Source organism: Ovis canadensis, chromosome 17, assembly GCF_042477335.2.
Source record: "Ovis canadensis isolate MfBH-ARS-UI-01 breed Bighorn chromosome 17, ARS-UI_OviCan_v2, whole genome shotgun sequence".
Classification (NCBI taxonomy): Eukaryota; Metazoa; Chordata; class Mammalia; order Artiodactyla; family Bovidae; genus Ovis; species Ovis canadensis.
The window spans coordinates 44,816,133-44,832,369 of NC_091261.1; the positions used below are offsets into that span (position 1 = coordinate 44,816,133).

At 40.9% G+C, this 16,237-nt stretch overlaps 1 protein-coding gene across 2 annotated transcripts; it reads right to left on the reverse strand.

Moving 5' to 3' along the window:
• Positions 1-5,965: 5,965 nt before the first annotated feature.
• On the reverse strand, positions 5,966-12,821 carry SPRY1 (sprouty RTK signaling antagonist 1). 2 transcript variants are annotated; one of them, XM_069557466.1, is made up of 5 exons: positions 12,653-12,792; positions 11,675-11,902; positions 11,023-11,319; positions 9,994-10,280; positions 5,966-8,213 (listed from the first exon to the last, which is right to left on the reverse strand). In XM_069557466.1, the coding sequence occupies exon 5, from the start codon at positions 8,156-8,158 to the stop codon at positions 7,199-7,201; it is 960 nt and encodes a 319-aa protein (XP_069413567.1). In that variant the 5' UTR covers positions 8,159-8,213; positions 9,994-10,280; positions 11,023-11,319; positions 11,675-11,902; positions 12,653-12,792; the 3' UTR covers positions 5,966-7,198. The 2 variants fall into 2 exon arrangements, with proteins under 2 accessions (XP_069413567.1, XP_069413566.1); XM_069557465.1 differs by lacking the exon at positions 9,994-10,280 and having other exon boundaries at positions 12,653-12,821.
• Between the last annotated feature and the right edge of the window lie 3,416 nt (positions 12,822-16,237).

Genomic DNA, 16,237 nt, shown 5'->3' on the forward strand with positions numbered 1-16,237 from the left:
AAACACCAGCTTCAAAAATTTCCTCTCCACCTCTGGCATTTTAATACCTAAATTAACAACTCTTCTAACACATTGGCCTCAGTTTTCTCCTCTTCATCCTTTATTCGGAAAAATCTCTTTTCTACCTCAGCTACCCTTGAGCACAGAGAAACTCCAGATATGCTCAGCATTTGACGGTACGGTATCAAGACCCTTGAAGGTGGTATCAAGACCACTTTCTAAGGTCTTGACTTGAAAATTCTGTTCTCAGCTGTCCTCCTTTCCTATTTCCACACTCTCAGTAAGTCCGTATCTCATCCTCATTGGAACCTTCAACCAATTCTTCTGGTCAGTCTTTTAGGCAAATATTCAGACTGCTACCCTAAGATTCCTGCTGCTGCTGCTGCTTCTAAGATTCCTGACCTCTTTTAAATTCACCATTTAAGGGTCTCTTATTCTCTGCCTTAAATGACCCTCTAATCAGCTCTGAATAATATGCTTAGTGGCTCCCCCAAAGTTCCAGGTTCAGTATGAGCTGAGCTCTCTGCACTGCTCTTCATTTCATCAGTTCCTATTGACCACAAGTTAGCCTCTCCACCTCTAGCCATTCCAGATCGCTCTCAAGAACCAATTTCAGTCCCTTAAGCATCTTAACTTTCAAGAGAAGACCATCCTCCACGTGGTGTGCTTCTTCGACTTCCCTCTTCCCCCTTTTAGAGTTCCACTGTGTCTTTTTCTTCCTTCTCAGCTTTTATTCTTCCCTCTAGCCGAACCATTCTTGCCAAGGTTAAAGTGCCCTCTTTGCGCTCCCTCTTCTAACTCCTCCTCCCTCTTCCAGAAGGCCTACAGAAAGGCACAGGTTTTCCTTATTCTAAAAATTGTCCTCAGCTTGTTACCTGACTTGAGTTACTTTCCTATCATCTCAAGATTTCTGGAATAGTCTAAAGCTGTTACTTGCATGTACTTACCACCCACTAAACCCATGCAACCTGGATCTTATTACAAGTTCACCTAAACACCACCCACCAAATTTAGCTGGGAGTCTGCAGTTTTTGACTGTTACTAATTCCTATCTTGAAAACCTCCCTTGGCTGCTAACGCATGGTCAAGAGGAACTGATGCAGTGAAGAGCAGTCCAGAGTTCAGCTCAGTCTCTCGGTGCCTGCGCTTCTTGACCACCCCTCTATTGGCCCTAGGTGCCCGACCTGCCCTCTACATGTAGGTACGTTCCTCAGGGTTTGAGGCTCAGCTGGTAAAGAATCTGCCTGCAATGTGGGAGGCCTGGTTTGATCCCTGGGTTGGGAAGATCCCCTGGAGAAGGGAAAGGCTATCCACTCCAGTATTCTGGCCTGGAGAATTCCATGGACTATAGTCCATGGTGTCGCAGAGTCGGACATGGCTGAGTGACTTTCACTTTTTCACTTTCCTCAAGGTTTTATCCCTAGCCTGTTTTAAATTTCATTCTTTCTCTTGGGAATCTATGCTACAGATTCCCTATCACCCCAACGTGGGTGATGGGCCATCACCCTCCTCTAAAATTCTAGACTTTTTTTTTCTCAGTGAGCTTCTGGCAACTCACCAGCATTTTAAGAGTTTATCCCAATAGGACTTACAATTTTTCTACCTCACATACCTCCTAAACTAAGTCCACCCAACTCTTTTAACAGAACTACCATTTACCTATTCTCCTTGGTCTAAAACCTCAGTATCATTTTCAATTTTTCACTCTATCTCAAAACCACAGGTAACTGCCAAGTCCTTTAGATATATGTCTCACACTGATCCCTCCTTTCCATTCCTATTAACCTCCAAGTTAGTTCTGACCCTTAATGCCCTTCTAATTGGCCTACCTTAATATCTGCTATTTTAATCACCTGTGATTCTTCTACATGTACCTATAATTTAATTCAGAGCCTCTTGACGATGGCTGTGCCATAGAATCATTTGGAGTGCTTGTAAGATAAACAAAAACCAAAGCCCCACCCAGGGCACAGGTTTTGTTTGTTGCTATTTTACTCATAAATGAAGTTGAGAACTGCTGCTAGCCAAACAGGAACTCAGTTTTCTCAAATACACACCTTACTTTCTTATATCAAATGTATTCAGTTAGTTTGGTCTGATTCCTTTCTCAAGGCACTTTCTTCTCTGTCTTGGACTACTATTAGTATTTGCTACTATTAGTCTATTATGCTTTCACAAATTTGTTAAATTTTGTAACTTACAAATTAACCTGAAATTTTGGTTTAAACTCGTCTTGTTCCCCCAACCAACCTCTCCTTTCTTCCAATCTGTTACCACAGGTACATATGTGGCATGCAGTTTTTTAATAAAGTTTATTTTAGTTTGGCAACTAGATCATGACTTTAGGTAAGTAACCTCTGTGAACCTGGCTTTCGCATCTCTAAAGAAGATGCAACAGATGACCTCCAAGTTTCTATCATTAGAAGTATGATTCTATGATTATCTTATCAAAACAAGCTCTTGAAATACTTGCTAGTAAATGATAAGCTTTAGTACGCTTTCCCAAATTGCCCAGTTCAAAACAGTCTCTAGGTTTTACTGTTAGTTACTGGCATACCTAGTGTGATTCAACTATCTGACTTTAACACCAATCTTTTTATCAGTACAAAACAGAATATGTAAACCTGCTTTTTAATCACTATAATTCTGATATAACTAGAATAATGCTAAGTGCCATCACATAAGTTCTTAAATCTAGATGCCAGGTTACTGTTACCTTTACAAACTGATCAAAATCAATCTGTTCTATTATTGCCACATAAATCTGGCCAGAGGAAGCACACAATCTCAGTTTTCAAATGAAGTTTTTAACTTTAATAATGACATACGAAAAATAATCATGGCAATGAAGTCATTTGCTACTTATTCCTAATAGCTAAGTGTAAATAATATATGCAAAAAAACATTCCATTTACTAAATTATGGTCAAATATATTAATTATGAAGGAAATACTTTCTGGTTAAAAGAAATGGTAAACGCTAATGTGCAACATAAAGGTGCCAGGCTTGCTGCTAAGAAATGAAGAAAACCCTGTATCTGGAGTCCTGGTACTATGCTAGCTATCATGAACATTTAAGCCAGGCCTTTGTTTCTCTATTCTCAACATGAAGACATCAAGCTAAAAAAGCAATTACAAAATTGCCTGATAAACTCACCCAAGAAGCTTTTTGAAATTAAGAATATCAAGCTCCTCCCCTGGAGATATCTTCTGATAGAGTAGGTCTGAACTATGACACACACTTCTGATTTTCAACTTTTAAACTAGTGACCTATTTACTTTCATATATGATTGAGAAACATAAAGTATATTCTGACATCTATTTCTAGCTCTAGAATTCTTCTGCATATGGAATAATGCATGTGGTAAGGGTTCAATACATGCAGCAAAGTGGCTTGGTAATAATCTGAGGGAATATTAGAAGAATCAAAAACTTGTCAGTTAAATTCATGGCCATCTTATCTAGTGAGGGAAATAATGTTTTTACAGTTCTCCAATTATCAACTGGCCAAAGGGGGATTTAAAGTTTTGTCTTCAAGATATTTAAAAAATGATACCAAACTCTCTTGCAATATATATATATATAGTGGGAGGTGGGGCAGAGTTTAAGATGAGAACTGTCTAGACATTCTTTGTTTCCATTTTTCAATGTTCAGAAATGAGATTGTGCCTTTTTGCTAAAGAGTTATACATAAAACTACCATGAAATACATCACTCAGCAAAAAAAGGGAAGATTCAGGAAAAGGAGACAATTTCAAAAATTAAATCAATCTTCTTCAAATGAATCTTGAGTTTGATTTCAATATTAACTTTAGGGTAAAAACATTAGTTTTTAACTCATTTCCTTTAACTTTAAAAACCACTGTTTTTCTTTTTTTTTTTTCTTTGTAATAACTGGAATGTTCCACGATTTGTGTTTTGAAAACTATATAATAATCATCACAGATTATAAAGATTCACCTCAAGCCTTCACAAAAAAGTATATCTACTTTTTCATAGTCCATACTTCTGCTGAGTTACATTTTATTAAACTGTTGACAGGAAACTACTCAATTACAGAAATCTTGTACTGGTTTTATTCACAATTATCCAAATAAAACTTCTTTGAATGAAAAGAACAACACTCAGAAAACATGCTGGAAAGGAACTACTTAAAAAATATTCATTCTGTCAGGCTTTGGCAGTTGAGGAAGAGGGACAAAATTGAGGAAAAGGGAAAGGTTAATCTATCTGTGTGGTATTTTTAACTTGGCAGTATCAAATAAATGGCAGGGGTATTATAAGAAATGTCAGCTGTGCTAATGCTTTCAAAGCCTTAGCACTTTAAAATGATCATCAGTATTCAGTTCAAACACATTGGACTCATGAGCACTGATGAAGACACATCCTAATATTTGTTTCTTCTAGGTTTAAACCATCACAAAGGAGGAAGTTTTGAATCAAAGTGTTTATTCTTTGTATCTGACAAGCATGTTAGAAGTCTGAACTCCTAACCTATTGCTATTTCCAAATATGAGCTTGACATTATGCCAGAGTGCATACAGAACCCTGGAAGCAGCAGACTGCCATCTTAATATTATAATTTTAATGTATTCCCCAGATAGTCAGAAGTTAAAACTCCACAACATACCTTATTCTCATAAAAGTTATAAATTTCTTTCAATAAAAGCCATAGCTTCTTAGTCTGGTTAGTTTAACTACAGACAGCTCTTACACCAATTCCTAATTATACGAAGGGTCTAAATAACAGAAAAAAGTTACACAGTATTTTGAAGGAGTCTATTCATGCTTCATTAAGGAGCCAAATCTCAATGAAATATTCAATATTCAGGGACCAGTGATATCACCACATAACTTGAATACAAGAGGAAACAAATTCACATTTTAAAATACCATAGATTATGAAATTTTTAAAAATGTTCCTGCTTTCAGAGCATAGAGAAAATACTTGATTAAGCCAAATGTCACAATGCTAACTAATAGGTTTAGTGGCTTGGTGGAAATGCATTAAAAGTTTCTATCATTTATGTCTCATTTAATTAAAACAAAATCAAAGTCTATAAATACAAAGGATAAATAATCCAAAACTAGTAGTCAAATCATGTAAGAGACAACAACCAAACAAAAAAGCTGGATAAGAGTTTTGACAGCCTAAATCCTGGGTTCAAATTATGCCAACATCTTATTCTCAAATGCTGATTATTCAGGTTTGACACGTCACTTAGGCATACGGAGGAGTTAGTGAAATCAAGTCTGAGGATTCACGTGAACAAAATTTTATCAGACCCAAAGATTCTAACTATGTCCTGACTTCAGCAGGCTAAAAACTAAAAACATGTACTTTTTTAATATAAAGTTTCACACCCCCACATTTCTAATTCCATGAGACATGACACAATGTTATTTGATCAGGGCACATTAAAGACTTATTAAAGGAATGAAAAGGATTGGAATGTTTTTAAAACTTCTCTTTGATAATGTTAACTATCCCCTTGATGCACTCTTAAATTCTATCATGTTTTATTAAAATGACAGTGCCACAGACTCCTAGTATGGCTACAGAACTAATTTTTTAAGCTTTGCTGATGAAAATTAATTTCAGACTAATCCAAGAGTTAAGATAAACATTATTTAAAACATACAGGTATGTCCCATTCCAAGAAATTGATATACACAAAACCCCTTGCTTATAAAATAGCCAACGGAGGGATGGAATTGTTAATATTAATCACAGAAAAACTTTTTTCACTTTGTAAAGTGATTCACTTGGGCATTTGTTGAAACAGAATTTGGAATATAAAATCTTGATTAATGAATTTTCCAGGAAACATCTAGTTCAAGATTTGAGCTCACCTACATCTAGATTTGGTATATTAAGGGAAAGAAAGAAAATGGGTATGCATGAAGAGTCAAAGCAAATGACAAAAATCACAACAGTACACACTAATAAATGAAGAAATCAAGAGACAGTTTCATTAATTAATATATTTTCTGCATTATAGTTAACATACGTACTTTCTTCGTGTCACCTTATTTTCCGTTACGTATTGATATTTTGTTATATTCAGACATGAGTACATTTCAACAGTCTTTTGCAATAAATATCATAAAATAATAGAGATTCGCATAATAAATATTCTTTACAATAAAAAAGTTTAACAGACTTTTGTCTTAAAAATAGTCAGAATTCAACTTTGTGATTTATACATAAAATATACAAAAAGCACCACAATTTGTGGTTAAGGCAATGAAACAGAAAAGATTAGAACTACCCAGCTGTTAACTATCCAAGTGGCCAAAAACCATTAAGGAGCCAAGATCACTTCAGGCAGCATAGTTCCGTGACATCTATAGATTGATCAGATATAAATATCAACTTCAGTTATCCAAGTGCCGTCAATGACAAGAGTAATTTGGTGAAAAGCAAGGAGTATGGAAGGGAGGGAGTCGAGTCCTTCACAAATATGAAAGCTTGAATAAGGATGAGCAAGATACAACCAATATATCTCCAATGTGAAGACTTACATTGTAAAGCAGACCTAAAATTACACAGGAAAAAACAAAACAAAACAAAACAAAACAGAAAACCCTGGCATCTCTAAAAATGATAACGCCAAAACTGAGGGGATAGAAAGTTGAGAAGCAAGAAGGAGAGGGCAGTGGTTAAAGGAGAATCTTAACGTTGTAACAAAAACAGATCTCCCATGCTACTTAAGTGTCTAATGATATGAAGATAGCCCTAATTGGGGACAGATTTAATATATAGCTTATTTAAGCAATTAAATGGCTGCTTCTTTAAACACCAATTTCCCTGTTCCCAGAGTACCCAATCAAAAACAGCTCTAAATCACTGTAGCCTGGGTGTACATGTGTGGATATGTTCACGTGTACAACTTGGGAAAATTGCTTGCAGAACAAAAAGGCTACACAAAAGCCCACTGGCTCTCAATACCCTCTCAAGTGGATGGCAGAGGCTCTTGTCATAAGGGGGAGCCAGATGCATTTCACAGTCCACTCTTACTGAAGATCATCCATTAGAGAAGAGTACAATCCATGAGTCAAACCTTGGAAAGAAGGGGAAAAAGGTGGGACAGGGGAAAACTGCAAAGAAAATTAAACCAGTATCTGACAGCATCTTTTTTAACAGCCACAGCTTGAAAGCAAGAGAAGTTCAGGAGGTCCAACCCACCTCCAAAAATCATGATGGTTTACCCAGTCCCCGGGAGGGGCAGCTCTCCAGCTTACAATAGACAGTGTTGGAGTTCTTACATCTGCACCCTGGGCGATGGATCCAGTCATAACACCCCCTGCACAACTTCAGGCATCCCTTGGCTGGAGGATAACAAAGTAAGCAAGGTAAAAACAGAGACATGGCTCCCATACACAGGTACCTAGAGCAGCACTGTGACTGTGAACAGGAGCAAGGATTATCCGAGTAGGAATCCCCTTCATCGTCATTGGAGCAGTGGTAGAAGATGCCCTTGACCAAGCACATGCAGGTTCCGTACTCCACCATGCTCTCAGCGGAGCAAAGGCACTGCCGGTTACAGGCCAAGCAGGATGGCAGGGTCCTGGGAGCTGTGCATTCCCCACACTTGCACTTCCCACACTGTTCACAGATGAACTTGTGCTGCGTCAGGTCCTCTTTCAAGGAGCCCTTTAAGTCATCCACAATCAGTTGCTTGGGCTGGGTCCGGATTGCCCTTTCAGACCTGTGACCAGGGACGGGTCTGGCTGGCGGGGACCTTCCTAACAGCCCCTGCTCAGAAGAGGCACTGCTGTTGCTCCCAGAACTGGCTGCGCTTCCGGTGCTGGTTGACCTGCTCAGTATGGGGCCTCGGGCGTTATTTGAGAGTCCTGCATGTCCCAGGTGGCTGGTAGGTCTATGCTCATAGTTATTATTCACATTAATCGGTATGATTTCGTGAGTCCTCTCATGCTTTTCTTGTCTTGGTGCGGTTCGAGGAGCAGGTCTTTTCACCACAGATGGCCCTTCTGTGTATTCATTGCTGCCTCTGATGGCCTTGATCTGGTCTAAGGACAAAATAGCAGCAGGCTGAATCTCCCTCTCATAGTCTAGCCTCTGACGGTTATCCAATGCAGGCTGCTGGATCACAACTAATGAACTGCCACTGCCATGCTGATTTTGGGGATCCATGTGTAGTGATCTTGATTTCTGGCAATCAGTGGAAACCTGGCATGCATCTGAAATCCTAAAAGGAAATCAAAGATGAAAAAAAAAACCAAATAGAGAAAATAAATGACTAGAAGTATTTGGGGAGGTAGGGGGGGAAGAGGTGAGAAATCCTGTCAAGTCACAAATTGCCTGAACCACCTGGTAATGATCTCCCTCATCAGCGGATTACAATGATGCTGGGGTCCTGGACAGAGTCCAATTCCGAGACAGGCTTAGGACCACGTCACAGAAGAAGAATGTAAGCAAGAGACCCCATGCCATAAGAACTGAAAGTTTTTTCAACTTTTACAAAGCAGAATCAAGAAGTAATGTCTTCCTGTTTGTGAATCTAACAAACAAAATGGAGCATGCCCTTGTGGGGAACACTGAGTATAAGCACTAATAAACCGCTCTCATCTAAAGAAGCTCTGTATCAGTTCATGGGTACTTTCCATGAAAGAAAACATCCATTACAAAAAACAACAACAACAAACTAAGAATGGCTATGGTGCTGTTGTCTTTAATTATGCTTGCCGTTATAAGCATTCGATTAGTGTTCAGGAAATTAGTCAAGGTATACTTCATGCATTAAAAAAAAAAAAAGACACTCCAAACTGAAATGGAATCTCAAATTAAGAGGTCATCTTCAGTAGAAACCAGAATTTTAAACCTAGTTCACTATTAGTCTACAAGATATAAAAGTGAATGCAGATGAACACAACAGTTCTTGGTGTTTTATAGCCTCTAAAGCACACACACAAAACTCAATGTACAGTTCTGTGAATGTTAAGACCATTCACATTGAATTTTTTTTTTTAAGTTTAAATAAGGATCACTGACATAACAAGATAACTTTCACATACAAAGTGTCTGGCCTTTAAAGTAGTATGGGGAAATCCTGGCCATTTTAATTATCTGTATTTCCTCTAATTTAAAAATCTGTATTTACATGCCAGATCTTGATTTTCAAAAGCACTGCCAACTCTGAATCAATGTGCTTCTTGTAATAAAGTATAGCAATATCCAGGTAAAAATCTGTTTCAATACCAATGATAAATTACTTCTAATTTATAATGTATTCTTCATAAAACCATCTATTAAACATAAAAACGTTTTTGTTCTCATAAACGGTAAACCAGAATATTTTTCACACAAATTCCTCCCACAATCTACAGATTTGATCCAGTTTAAGAATGCAAAGGAAAAAAATGCCTATTCTCCACTACCATGAGCCAAATCTCATCAGCTTCAGGAATAAGGCAGAAAGAAGTCCATTTCATCTATTAACTTCACTGAATGGCCCCGGACTGTCTTACACGTTAACTTCTTGGCGTTTCCCCCGGCTCATTCTTCCAACTCGGAGCCTCAAGTTTCTACCTTCTCTGTACCCGAGGAGAAACAAGTTCACAACCTGCTGGGTTTAGTCCTGGAGTCCTTAAGGACTGTTAAAAAGATTCCATCGTTACTCTGGAGTATCATTCCTCCTCGCAAAGCACTTTTCTAACCCAGTGCTTCTAAAGCAAAGAGTATTTAAAAGTACTAATTCAGACTCCACATGAAAGGAAAAAACGTGGATCTGAAGGGAGTAGAAAAAGCACAAGGCACGACTTTAGTCTTAAATGCTAGCTGTAACAAAGTTCCTGCTGGCCGGTAAGGGAGGCCACCAGATAAAAACTAAAAGCAGAATGTCAGCCACCTCGGATCTGAAGCAAAGCCCCTTTTCCAGCAGTGACAGCCCTGGATCTAGCCCCAAACACGCTCACACGCTCTCAGCAGACTCTTCTCCCCCAAGAAAGCCCCGAATCGAAGTCGAATACCTTTTCGGACAATCCCATCACATTCTAAGGATCACCGTGGATTTCCAAAGCCTTTTGGCGTATGCCACCAAGGATGCTTACAAGTCAGGAAAAGCCTTCGGAGTGAATGCAGGCGCCAAAAAGCAAGCCCAAGGCAGGGAGGGTTATAAATAAATATCTGTCTACACTTTAAAGGAGAAGCCGGATTCCTAAAGAGCCGGGGCGCAGCGAGCCGGGGGCCCGGGCGGCGGAGCGGTGTCGCCACATCGCCGGTTCCCGCGGTGGAGCTGCGCCCTCTGCAATCCGCGCTGAGACGAGCGGGGAATAAATAGTTGACGGAGAGGAAGGAAAAGGAAAAAGTTATGAATGAAAACAAGTATTCTCTCTCGCTCCCTCTCTCTCCTCTCTCTCTCTCGGGCAGGAGGAGGGGAGGAGGCTGAGATTACCATTACCTCAGGAGGGCGGACTTCCCCACTTTTAAAGTGGCAGTGCCCTCTCCCGCCCCTCGCCGCGCCGCCGCGCTCACAACAAGAATAAAGTGGCAGCTCGCGCGGGCGCACACCGACTCGGCCCAGGGGCTCCCCAGCGAACCGGGGGTCCGCTCTGGCACTCGCGCGCGAACACGCCTTTCGGGAGGCCCCGGTCCGAGGGATCCTCGGATCCCGAAAGCCCGCCGCGGGCACCCGCCGAGCAGCTCCGCGGTCCTCCTCGGACCCTCCCCCCCGCTCCAAGCCTGCCCGAATGCACCTTTCGAGTGGAGGGGTTTCCCCGAGAGGACACGCCGGGTCCCCGCGCCGCCGCTGCAGGCGACTGAGGACTGGGGACCCCGCTTCGCCGTCCCGCGCGGAGGCGAAAGGTCGCTCTCCGGCTTACCCAGCTTTGAGCGCCCCGCGGGCCGTCCGGGCCGCGAGAGGGGGTGGCCCCACTCTCCCTTCCCCTCGCGCGGTCCGGGCCCCCACGCCGCTCCCCAGGGCCCGCACCTGCCGCCCGGCCCGCCCCGCCCGTGCACCTCCCGCCCCCGCAGCCCGAGGGCGGCCGCCCCAAACTCACCTAGGCCGAAGCGAGGGCGGGCGGCCAAGCAGTGCAACCCGGCCTGGGTCCCGGTGCGGGCGACTGCGTGCACTCGCCGCATCAACCGCGGCGGGGAGGACGGGGAGGCATGGCCCGAGCTGCGGCCGGGCGGCCCGCGGCCTCTGCCCCGGGGCAGGAGCGCTCCCCGCGGCCCCCTTCCGGCTGCGGGGGACAATCTTCTGGAGACTCGGCGCGGCCAGGCGCAGACCTCTCACAGCTCGCGTGCGCCGCGCAGCTCAGTAACATCCACCTCCGGGGCTCTTCTCGTGTAGCCCCCTTCCAAGAACCAGGGGAAAAAAAAAGAAATCCCTTCAGGAGGGCTCTCCCGGTCTATACGGAAGGCGAGCTGGGGAGCGGCGGGGAGAGGAGTGCGTGACTGGCCGGCCGACCCGCCGCTGTGCTCGGACCAGAGTTTTCCTCGGGGTCCAGTCGCTCCTCGCGGGAAAGGCGGGAGTGGCGGCCTCCTGACGCGTGGAAATCCACGTCACGGACGTTTGAGGCTCCGCGGCGCCCGGGACGGGGCTCGAACCGGCGTCCACGGACGAGTCACGGAGCCGCGCAGGGAGTACACGCCTGAGAGGCCCGACCGCCGCTCCCCGTGGGTGGGGGTGGGTGGGATTTTGTTTTTTACCCGCTTTTAAGGGGCGGTGGTGAAGGGAGCGAGGTTTGGGGTTCTCCTCCGGGGAGAAGGCGGGGCGTCGTCCCTGGCTCCCGCGCAGGTCCAGGCACTTTCTCGATCCCGCACGGCGGGCAAGTGGGGGCACGGCGTTCCTGGGAACTCCGGTCCTGGCAGTCAGCCTCTCCCGGCAGCGATCACTCCCAGTCCTCCGACCCTCCTGTTCTGCGGCCGAAACGCCTGCTACAAACGATTAGAGATAAGAACACGTTAATTTCCCTTTCTTTCCAGGCACTTGGACTCGCCGCGCGCTCCGCCGCCCGGGCGAAGAGTGGAGAGGAGAGGGCCGCTCGCCAGCTCGCCAGCCGCCCGCACCCGCTGCCATGTGCTGGCTGTTGCTGCTCCCTGTGATTGACAGGCGGGCGCACAGTCGGCGTGTCAGCAGCGAACCAAAGTAACATGCAGTCTTGCACGTTTTTGCCGAAGTGCTTTTGCCCCTTGGAATGCCTAAGAGTTCAAACAACGTTCAAGCGACGCTTCTGCGCATTGGAAATCAATACACAGAGACGGGAAATTCAGGTTTTAAACAATTGCTTCTGGGGATTCGGTCGCCAACAATGCCTAAACAAACATGCATTTGGTCCACACACCGAATGCCAGTCCCTCTTTGGCAAAAAAAAGAAAAAAAAGAAAAACCACCCAGTTCTTCTTTCACACATCCGACTGTTTCAGACTTGAAACTTGTTACTGCTCGGCTGGGGGGGTTGTGGGGGTGGGGAGGAAAAGGACCTTGCTTTTTCTTTTAGTGGTAGCATTTACTTTAAGAGCATTCGTTTTAGCAGTGGGAATGCTACTGGTAATTTGAAATGCAACCAGTAATCTTAGATCTAAAGCGAGTTCAAAGAAATAATCAGTTCCTTGCAAAAGCCAACATTTCTCACCTGATCTTTCCTTAAAATGTCTACGGAAGGAAAGGAAGGAAACAGTTCTTACCTAAAGCAAAGATTGGAAATTGCTTTTCAGGCACATTTACAGCAACTGTAGCTGTTCCTTTTCCAGGGCTGGGAGTTGTGTCTGCGGCTATCACTCTGCAAACCACTGCGTGCCTTACAGAGCAGTCCCACTCCGGCTCCGCAGAATTTCAGCTCTTTGCCTCCACCTCCACCTCCACTCCAGGACACGCCTCCAGTGATATCATGTGTCAATCATACGGGCTGCCTGAAAACCTGGAGCAGGATTTCCCCAACAGTCGTTTCCTCTTTCCTTTATGAGTACCCACTAGGATATATCGCCCTGTACACTCCCCTAACAAACATCCTCTGAAAATGTGGATTGCCTCAAAAAATCCTTCAAATGCCTTTCGTCATAAAAGAATACCTTTAAATTTAGTTAGCAGTCTTCAGTTATCAAATCTCAGCAAAAAGATTGGTGAAATCTACCCTTAAAAGTGGAATTAGAAAACAACTTTGAAGAAGAAAAGATTAAAAAGTTGTATATCAAGCCCTCACTACTGATCAGTTAGATAATGTATATTGATATTAAAAAGATGATGATATGCCATTACAGACCCAATTTAAAGCAAAGTTCAGAATATGTGAAATCTAAAACGTGGCACGCTTTACTGCAAATGTATGTAATATGTGATAAAGGTATGATTTCCTGCTGTAGATTTTATAATAATTGCTCTCTTGATTTGTGATGTAATTTCCCCAAAATAAAAATTGTAAAAATCCCAGACTCCTTCAATTTTGTGAGATATTTATCTAATTTTGAAAAAATAAGTTTATTTTTAAAAATCAGCTGAATAGAAATCAATTAAAACAGAAATAATTTCCTAAGAGGTTTTATAATTCTTAAGCATATATGATGTGTCACTGAAAAAAAAAAAAAGCATTTTAATCAGTAGGAAAAATGCTTTTTGTTTCCTTACAGACTATTGGATTTTAGACATTTATTATCAAAATCATGTACTTCATGCTGCTGTGAGGGTAATAATATGTGGAATTTGAGCTTCCACAGAGATTCTTAAAAGATACCTAAAACCCAGAAAAATATAGTAAATGGAAAGGGAAATATTTTTTCCGGGTCCTACATATAAGAAGTAGCTTAAAGTCTTTGACGAAATAAAGCAAACAAAACTTCAGTAAAAAATCATATAAATTTGAGTATGGACATTTCAGTGATTTTTTAATATTCTTCTTTACAATAGTAGTTCTTTTGAAACTTTTTTTCTCTATTCGAGATTTTCTAATATTTGAGTTCTTTAAAATAATTAAAGTTCTATTTGGAATGACCTTTCAGGACCCTAGGGCACTGCTAAAACCATCAACAAGAAAGCATTACTAGAAAATAACACAGAACAAGAATTAAACCAAGAAGCTACCTATTCACTCTTAATAATATAAATTGTAATAAAATAGGCTGTTTCAAAGGCTAAAGTCAAATTATTGTACATATTTTATATTTTCATATATCTCATAATATTTGGAGAAGTAATAAGCTAACCAGTGGATAAGTTTCTTGGACAATTTGAATGGGTTTGAAAGAGTCAAATCAGAAATACAATATTCCATGATGGTATCTTATTTGGTTTTTCAAAATTGTCTTCTCTGCTATCACCACAATTTGGGGACAAGAGGTCAGTTCACCAGTATGATAAAACCAGGAGAGGGAGCACTGAACATTTTATTTCCATAAATCCTACAACAATATATTTGAAAATTTTTGTTACAAATAACCTTCAAACTATTTCAACCAAGGTATATTATTAAATTACAATCTTTGTGAAATTAAGTATTTTTAAATTACAATAATAAATAAAATCCATAAAATGTTATCTATAACATCATCATCATGGATCATGTTCTATTGAGAAATCAAATAGTATGAACAATGACCCTCTATATCATTTAGCACTGAAATGCATCAATATGTTTTCCTCTAAATATTATAGTATAAATAAATATATGTATAACCTTGCCACCCTGGAGCTAGAATAGGGGTCCCCAACCTCCAGGATCTAATGCCTGATGATCTGAGGTAGAGCTGATGTAATAATAACAGATATAAAGTGCACAGAAAATGTAATGCTCTTGAATCATGCTGAAACCATTCCTTCCCCTCTTTGGTCCATAAAAAAACTTCCTTCCATGAAATCAGTCCCTGATGCTGAAAAGGTGGGGGCTGCTGATCTAGAAGACATTTAATAAAACCTGCCCCCTTTTCTGATTGCCTACAACTCTTAAGTCTGTTGAAATTCTAAAATTTTTGCTTAAAATAGACATTGTTATTTATTTAGAAAGTTTAATACAGTGTACTATGGCTAGAAATAGACAGCTAGTATACGAAGTTTTCCTGAAAAGGAAAAACAATGTAAATATCCATGAGAAATTGTACCATAATTTTCAGTTTACTATATTAAGATCTAAAAGAATAAGGCAGAATGGAAAGTGAATTCATTTATTCTTCATTTTCATGTGAAAACAAGATTCGATATTTCTTCTACTGATTTGACTTTTGAAAAAACAACAAAGTAAAATGAACAAAAAAAATGTCTGGTAACTCTTGGCAACTACTAGTGCTTTAAAAAAGAAGAAAAAAGTGTAGTACTAAGGCTTAACTTATTCATTTATCTACTTTATTTGCCAAAATTGCAGAACCATAATGTGTTCCAAGCTCTTGAAAAATAATACCTTATTAATCTTTCCAATGTTTCTGTGAACTCGTGATAATAAATATAATGTTTGATTTTACTGAGAAACAAACAAAATAATAACAGATACTGGTGAGTTACCCCATAAGTGTCTAATAGATTAATGAAGAAACAGGAATGGAAACTCTTTACTTTCCTTTTAGGGCAGTAGTCACTATATTACTATACTTCCCAAGAAAAGCTGGCAAGGATAAGCCATTTTATTTTCAGTTTCCTTTCGTAAACAATCTTTGTAGTTGACAGAAATAGACCAACCTATTCTGTAAATTTTCCATACACATTCTTTTCATTTTCATAAGTATAATTCTCATCCTTCTGCCCTATTTGAAATACTAATGTTCTGTATTGGTTTCAAATTCTGTAAGTGGGCATATCAAGCAGCTGAATAAATTACACTGAATGATTTGTAGAGTTTCTGTCAGCTCTATAATTCTACAGCTAACCGTTTGTGTATTTTGTCACAAGTGATTCTATTTTTCTACAAGTTGTAAAAAAAAGAAATAAATGCACATGGCAGGGCTTTGAATTGGTGCCCTTCATTACCAAAGTGTCATATTCCTTCACAGAGAATCAAAGCGACAGGAGTTCAGACAAACTGCATCACTACTACATATCAAAGATTTTGCTAATTAAATCCACATGGTAAGACGTCTAAGGAAACATCTTTGCCCTATTACAAAACAAGTCTTCATTTCTTATCTACCCAGTTGAAGAATAAATCCTGTCTTGTTTCCTCTTCCGTATTATTAAATACTCCCTTCTGAGCCTTGACTTGCTCTTCATTTTCACAAGAAAACAAGATTAGTCATCTCTTCTGCTGATTTGATTCCTGAATCTAGGAGTAGAATGGCTATTATAATGATCAT

Coding starts and splice junctions, on each gene's coding strand:
- SPRY1 (XM_069557465.1), bottom strand. CDS start 8,158: ATGGATCCCCAAAATCAGCATGGCAGTGGCAGTTCATTAGTTGTGATC.